General features: G+C 47.5%; 1 protein-coding gene across 5 annotated transcripts in view; it reads left to right on the top strand.

The window, feature by feature from the left end:
* Positions 1-5962: 5962 nt before the first annotated feature.
* The window catches only part of LOC144944041 (MAP/microtubule affinity-regulating kinase 3-like), a 53546-nt gene continuing 51293 nt past the window's right edge, over positions 5963-8215 (top strand). For 3 of the 5 annotated variants that reach the window (XM_078872066.1, XM_078872064.1, XM_078872062.1), the window contains exon 1: positions 5965-7227. In XM_078872066.1, coding sequence (XP_078728192.1) covers positions 7183-7227 — 45 coding nt within the window. In that variant the 5' untranslated portion in view covers positions 5965-7182. Of the gene's footprint in view, positions 7228-8215 lie in introns of all 5 variants that reach the window. The other 2 variants (XM_078872063.1, XM_078872065.1) reach the window with 2 other exon arrangements.

Genomic DNA, 8215 nt, shown 5'->3' with positions numbered 1-8215 from the left:
ATCACGACGTTTCGATCGCAACACAAGCAATCGTCATCAGGTTGGACAACCACAGCAAGAAAAACTGCTGATGGACTTCAGCAGTTTTTTTCTGCTGATGAACTTCAGCAGTGATGTGAAATACGTTTTGGCGTAAATAAACGATGAAATAATGTTGATGCAAATAATATAATAAGCAAGTGTTTGTGCACGTGTCTGTCGGTTGTATATTCATGCATTACGAGTCTTTTTCCACAAGATGGCGCGATGGAGCTTTGGAAATTGTGACGACAGTATTTCCAACTGGTAAGAGTTTTAAAAGTACAACGTCGGTAAGTGTTCTAATAGTTGACGGCGAATTGGATAATCGACTAACGAGCAACAACTGTGTTTACTTGTCGTGGTACTTTCGGCATAAGTTTTGCATTCTTTGTTTTGAAAACTGGGTTTTTATACACAATACATGTATTAAAGGGAGCACAGATTGAGAAATGTGATGCGTCTTGTATGTGTGTGAGACACATTGAAACGTTCGCTTCATCACCTACATCACGATACACGCTCACAGCAATATACATCCATCCACCACATCACAATCCACCAACACTCCCACATCATCCGGAGGATTGCTACATCTGCAGCACAAATAAAACGGGACATATCATGGAAAGACAAATTGGCGCATACCTGAAGAGGGGAGAACTAAATTTCGATTTAATTCAGACGTCTTTCCGACAGACCTGTTCTTCACCTGAGAACGGCTGCTTGCGTTGTGGCCGAAACGTCGTGAGAATGATATTTTATGATGTTTTATTTTTATTATTTTATTATTTCCCTTCTACGTGACTTTACCGAAAGAACCAAGAAGAGGGGAGAACTACACACAACTGAAAAAAAACTGGATAGATCAGAATATGTATTTATATCGAAGGAATCTGATGAGCTATGAAGCTCTTTTTCACAGATGTCCAGTAGGGGCAGGTCAGAACGTTTCAACATCAAACGATTAACAAAAACATGGCATGAGTGCAACGTATAGGAAAGGTAAACAAATCACAGCCACCTTAAAGAGAGGATAATCTTGGGAATCGTAGGACAGGTGGCAACCGAAACCATAATTCAATCTCCTGAATTACCGTCCATCTCTTTCCCACATCTTCATCCATCAGCCTCTCACAACATCATCATTCATCTCATCACGATTTCACGTCACTGTCATAATTATAATTATTTCAACTTGTAACACAATTGTCGCTGATGCTCAAAGACACAACAAATCAGAGATGTATAAGGGCACGTGGTGACCAACGTGGTCTGGATTCGTCTGTAATAAGATACGCGCTGATAAGGGGTTGACAGTTATGTGACCCTTCCCTACCACTGTGGACGATCACATAATTACATCCTTGACAATCTATGACATATTCTTGGTTCTTTCGGTAAAGTCACGTAGAAGGAAAATAATAAAATAATAAAAATATAAAAAAACTAAAAATATATATGTTTTTAATATTTCTCCCTTCTACGTGACTTTACCGAAAGAACCAAGAAAATGAATCCCTGCAGTCACGAAAGCTTTAAATCCAAATCTGACATCTCAGACGGTTTACAATCACAAATGTTCACACCATCCAGCAGATGGCGCCCGGTGCACTTTCAACTGCTTCATTAAAGTATTTTTTACAGCCTTTCGTCGTGTAGTACAGTTCTGTCGTGATAGTACAACCCTTTGCTTATCCACTGCTGGATGAACACCGACTTCACGCCGTGCTGGTCGTGGGGTTTATTTGACCTTACTTCACCACGCTGGTCATTCGAGTGAAGGCGGGGAGCACATCCGTTGGAGCACAGCCGTATAGTACAATATCATAAGTCATCTGCTACACACATTGACGTAGCCCACGTAGCAGCTGCAGCCTATAATACCTGTTTATGTATTACGGTCACCCATCCCAGGCACTTATCCAGGTTCAACTCTGCTTAGATAATTGATTTTTTACCCTTTTATCTGGCAACAAAACTGACACCTTTTTTAAAATAGGGTAAAAAACCAATTATCATATTTTTTTACTGGCAAATGAGGTTCCAATGGTGTAAACTCTGCTTAGCTTCAGAGATTGCTCGCATTCTCCTGACTCTATTTATTCAGTTTGTGGGGGGGGGGGGGGGGGTTTACACTTTGTGAAATGCATCTGTTCATCAACCCTGCACTGACCAGCGTGGTGAAGTATGGTCAAATAACCTGCATGCCCAACACGGTGTGGGAGAGGCCTTCATCCAGCAGTGGATTGACAAAAGGGTTTCCAGGTAAACTGTTTTGGGGTAGCGTTGCATTTCTGAAACTCTGACCCAGACAACAGTCCTGTTGACCTCTCACTCTGCCTACCGGGCCCTCTCTAAATGTGCTCTAAAGGGTCATTGCCCAAAACGTCGCCTTTTATTTTTAAGGCAATGTTATTGACGAATGTGTTGACTTTGTGTGTTTTTTCTGGCTACTGTGTTACCCACACTCTCTGAAGTTTCTTTCCAAATATATACCAAGTGAATAATAATAATGGTGACAGCCACGGGCAGACTTGTGGAAACAAAAACACACAAATAAGTGCATAATATTGGATGTTTAAAACCATATTGAGTTTAGTTTTTTTGTGTTTTTTAAAGTGTTCACTTAATAAACTTTGCCAACCTGTTATGGATTACGAATAGGATTATGTATCGGTGAAAATGCAATCAACACATTCATTATATTGTTCATCGACCCAATTTTATCCAGATTTATGCTATCGGCGTCATAAATATAATCCATTTGGAACTCTCTGTTCGAGGATGGCCCGCGGAAGCTGATATCACGTAACTTCTGAGAACTCTTCAAGGGGACCTGTGGGCCCCATAGTATGCGGATGACATTTCCTTCTAAACCTGGGCCACCCCCCTTCCTTCAGCAACCCGCAAATGACCAGCGTGGTGAAGTATGGTCAAACAACCCCCCCCCCTCCCCCCACGACTGAGTGTGGCGAGTCCTTCAACCAGCAGTGGCTTGACAAAGGGCAAGTCAGTGGTTTAGGTAACAGAACGGACGGTCCCCTCGTCTTAGTATTCAATTCCTCCCAGTTGATGGTGGGTGAGCGATGAGCAGAGGTTGCAAACGGGTTTTGATTCCTTACCCGTACCCGTACCCGGCCGCACCAGGGTCGTTCCCTACCCGTACCCTACCCGAAATGAGTGACAAACGGTTACTCACCAGTGACTCACGGCCTACCCGTACCCGGCCGCACCAGAGTCGCAAATGGCTACCCGTACCCATATCCGGCCGGGTACGGGTAGCCGGGTATCGGGTAGGGTACGGGTATCGGGTACCCGGTTGCGACCTCTGGCGATGAGTGAGATTAGGAGAGTGGGTGAGGGAGAGAAGACGGTGGTAGTTGTACAGGGTTCCCCAGGGTTGGAAGGAAATGTCAGCCTCGTACTTTGTGGCCCACAAGTTGTTACAGCAGGTGGGCATCGCAGCTGATATATCCGCCAAGTCACTGCAAGTGGCTCAACCCCATGGTCACCTAAGCTTTGTGTCCCGCGACTTCCTTTGTCAGCGAGCCTTCGACAACTTCGCGTGCCCTCAAAGGTTGCACCTAGACCTGGCACAGACAATGTCGCCCATGATTTCGTGGCGAATGGCGTCTGTTTGGTATTTTTCGATTTAAAGCTTTCGTGACTGCAGGGATTCATCCTCTTGGTTCTTTCGGTAAAGTCACGTAGAAGGGAAATAATAAAATAATAAAAATAAAACATAAGAAAATACAATTCTCACGACGTTTTGGCCACAACGCAAGCAGCCGTCCTCAGGTGAAGAACAGGTCTGTCAGAAAGACAGCGTCTGAATGAGCACCACCAAGCTTGGCAGCGCGTATAGTTAACCCAGCTTAAATATACGCTGCCAAGCTTGGTGGTGCTCATTCAGATGCTGTCTTTCCGATAGACCTGTTCTTCACCTGAGGACGGCTGCTTGCGTTGTAGCCAAAACGTCGTGAGAATTGTATTTTATTGTTTTATTTTTATTATTTTATTATTTCCCTTCTACGTGACTTTACCGAAAGAACCAAGAAGATGCTTGGTATTTGTTGCGCGTAGATTGGTGACGCCGTGACTTGGGGGGGGGAGAAATGTCTTAGCATTATACTCTTTGGGTCTTTCGGTAAAGTCACGTAGATAGAAAGATAATAGATCACGACGTTTCGATCGCAACACAAGCACTCGTTTTCGGGTGAGTGAAAGCTACTGAAACAAAGTCTTATATAGGCCTGAGATGGGAGCAGCCTCAGGGTAAGAGGGCGGGGCTAGAGATGGTCTCCCTGAGGCTGTGGAAGTGGCCATTGTATTGTGAGAGATTAGCATGTCAATGTACGAACTTAGTATGTCAATGCATCGGTGACTTGCCTAGTATATCAATGCATCGGTGACTGAACGAGTAGGACATCCAGCCTGTCAATACAAAGACATCCAACCTAGTAATGCAACTCAAAGAGTCAGCTAAAATCGCAGGAAGGATGGAAACATCACAGCAGGTTAAGACTTTACCTGGTTAATCACGTCCTTCTAATGATTGCTCAATTTGTACCCATCTTCTCGGTTGAAGTTGTGTCTGTGTTTATATATGTAGATGGCTTCATGAACAAATCTTTGATGATAGCCAGTGGGTTTGCAGAGTACCTTCGTCTTGGAAAATTCTATTTCGTGTGAGCCCAGTGTTAAAACAATGATCAGCCACGGCCGAGGTATTGGTCCTACCGTGTTTCAGATCTGCCTTGTGTTCACGAACACGGTCCGAGACATGTCGCTTAGTTTCCCCAATGTAACTTCTGCCGCAGACACAACTTAGTTTGTAGACACCGGGGTATTGCATGTCAGGGATCACATCCTTCACAGCTGGGATCAGATCGCGAATTTTATGTACTGTGTTGAATCGAACCTGGATCATGTGTTTGTTTATGACTTTGGAAAAAAAATTGGTGACCCCTGCTATGTATGGCAAGGTGATGGTTTTGATTGGGTCCTCAGATGGTTCTCTCCCCACGGTTGGGGTGACAGCTTTGCGGATTGTGCGGTCCGAATATCCATTCATCTTGAGGGCTTAGTGTACGTGCTCCAGTTCACTGGCTAGGTGGTGCTGGTCGGAGATGCAACGGGCCCTGTGGTGTAGGGTTTTGATGAGGGAATTCTTCTGGTCTGGATGGTGGTGGGAGTCAGGTTTTAGACAGTGTCCCAGTGAGCCATCTGGTCTCTTTCCGATTAAAACATCCAAAGAGTATGAATTCCTGAAGTCACGAAAGGCTTTAAATCATGTCTGAGCATTGTTTATGTTCGTTGCAACGAGAAGAACGACAAATAAACGCTCCTCCGATTCTCACGAACTTTCAATAAGCGCGAGGAGGGCGTGAGACTCAAACGAAAAAAACTTTCATAATCATTTTCAGCCTCTGGGGTCTGGGCCACCATCAATGACGCAACCCTCCCCCGCCACCATCAACGTTCGAGGTAGGTACGGCAACAAGGTAGGGCCCCGACGTCATCTTCGTGGCCGCTCGGATATTTCCGTAAAGTTTTCCGAACACAGCGTGCCGGGGAGGGGGATTGGGGGGGGGAATCGATCCTTTCACATTTCCCACAGCGGATGCGCAACGGTGGAGGGGGTGAGCGCGCGCGCCACGCCTCGTCGGTCACCGGCTGACCAATCAGAGACGACGACGCGAGGCGGACGCGCCTTATCCGCACTACGAAATGCAACTCCGTAGTAAACAGACATAGATGGCGGCCGGTGGCCGCGGGGGGGAGGGCGGATCAGTGTGGGCGGGGGGGGGCTCCTTAGCTACGTGACGCGTGGGGCGGACATCTTGGTAAGGGGCCACCTTTGCTACGCTGAGCTAATTGCAAGGGGCGGGGTCCGTAACTGGGTGTTGACGCAGCGGGGCTCGTGCGCGTGCGGCGGGGGAGCGGTGCGAGTGTGACCCTGACCAAGATGTCTGCCTTGCCGGCGTCACGGCCCTTGTCGGTCCGCCCGCGCGCCATGTTCGCGAGGCGCTGAGCGGCGGCCCGTGCCGCGCTGCATCAGGGCGGCCAACGGGAAGAGGCGACGGAGAGGTTCCACGCTTCGTCCCATGTCTCTACTGCTGCTGCTGCTGCCGCCTCGTCCTGATCGTCCTCGTCGTCGTCATCCTCAGCAACATCGTCGACAACAGCAGCCGCAGTTGAAGAAGGAAGAAGATAAGAGGGATACGGCAAAGGAGCTGCAGAGAGCCCGACGTTGAGCGGATTCGAAGCATTCGGGTGCTCGGGGAGGTCCCAGACCCTTGACCCCCCCTCCGCCCAGCTCGGCAGGAATTCCTAGAACTTGGAGAAGGGGTCATTGGGACTTGCTACCCCCAGAGATTTAGGGACACCTGGTAATCGATATATACAGGAGCCCCCCTATACTCAGCGTATCGATCCCTGGGGATCTGATTAGGGACCACCCCCTGAGACTGAGAGACCCCGGAACTCAACGCAAGGTTCCTTAGTCTCGGCACAGGGACTCCAGGACTTTGTTTGGGGAAGATCTCGACTCGGGGCCGAATACCGACACGGTTAAGGGATCTCCAGCCTCGGTACAGAGATATCCGTAGCACAGAACCCCATAGATTCCGCACTCAGGAACCGCGTGGAATTATCAGAGATTCGGGACACCTGGAGTCGGTCTGCACAGGGATCTTGATAGAAAGAATCCCAGGACTCTGTCCAAGGATTCCAGGAACTTAGGGTCCCATAGGAGGGGGGGGGGGCAGTAGGATTTTGAGGATCTGGAACTTGAAGCTGTTTCAAGCAACTTGGTAATGGCTGAGCCTTAGCGGTCGTCTCTGAGTTTGGGTTGGACATTTGTGTAAAAGCGACACAAGTTGCTTTTATTTTTCGTCTTAAGGATAATTAAAGAATCCAATCAGAACTTTGTGAGTTTTTGTTTCTTTTTGAATTGAAAGAAGTTCGTCTTTTAATTTGCTGAAAATATCCGTCAAGACCAACAACTTGGCGAATTGGGTCATCCGTCCAGCTGCCACTGAGAAGTCATTCCTACACAGCTTTTGTTTTTTGTTTGTTTTTATTTCTTTTTTGAAATTGTCGTTCCTCGTCTTGTGAAAACACAACTCAAGTGGAAGAAACGCCGCCACCACCGCCGAGATGTCGACGAGACCGCCTCTACCGACGGTTTCCGAGTCGAAACAAGTAAGCGCTGGGTGTGCCAATGTTGGGGGAGACATGGGGACAGAAAGAGTTGCGGTAGGTCCGACGAGGTTTGATGGCTGATGAGGTGGGGTGTGGGAGAGGTTGACACTGGGATTAACGAGGTGTGTGTGTGTGAATGCTCACGATGTTGGTGCGTCTGGGATTCCCGAAGAGATGCGGAGGCAGGTAACGTGGGGCAAAGTGTGATTGATGGTCATTCGAGGGCTGTTGTTGGGCCACGATGTGGAACTAACGAGGTATGAAGGATGATTATGGTTGGCAATCTGGGATGGCCAAATAGTGGTGAAGGTGAATGATATTGATGGAGACTGATAGACTGGAGAGGTGGTGTAGGTGGAGCAGGTCGGCTGATGATGTAGAATTGCGTGGCTCATCAAGTGTTGGAACAGGTAGGAGAGGAAAGCTTGAAATCAAGTTAGGAGAGGATGTTAAAATACAAAATTTTCAAGGTCCGGATTTCGGCGGTGTATCAGAACATATATTTATATTGGAGGAATCCGATGAGCTGTGAAGATTTTTTTTAACAGATACCCAGTAGTGGTCTCCACACTTCATCCGTCTCAAAACCTCGCCATTCCCACTTTGTTTGGCCATCCCACCACTACCCACACACACAAGTGTGTGGAGGCCAGTGCAGAGGGGAAGCTTGCAAACAGGTGTTCAGGACCAAGGAGGAGGTGTTGTGGCCGGAAGTGGTGTGGAGGCCGTGTGAGTATGAATTTTGAAAGAGGTGTCGGAAGGCTGAGGTGTGGATAGGCCAGAGGAGGTGAAGAAGCTGGAGAGCTTTGGAAGGTTAGAGATGTGGGTCGGGCGATGAGGTAAGTGGCCCTTCACAATCTTTATCCGTCGGTTTAAACTATTTTCTGGGCCACCAGATAGGGCAACAAGTGAGCAATAAACATTGATAACTAATGGGTATTTATTTTAATTAAGCAGGGTGAGGATATCAGGATATGTCGTCCTTCCC

This window comes from Lampetra fluviatilis, chromosome 33 (assembly GCF_964198595.1).
Source record: "Lampetra fluviatilis chromosome 33, kcLamFluv1.1, whole genome shotgun sequence".
In the NCBI taxonomy this organism is placed as follows: Eukaryota; Metazoa; Chordata; class Hyperoartia; order Petromyzontiformes; family Petromyzontidae; genus Lampetra; species Lampetra fluviatilis.
The sequence above is the reverse complement of the archived record's forward strand: the minus strand, read 5'-3'. Positions and strand labels throughout refer to the sequence as shown.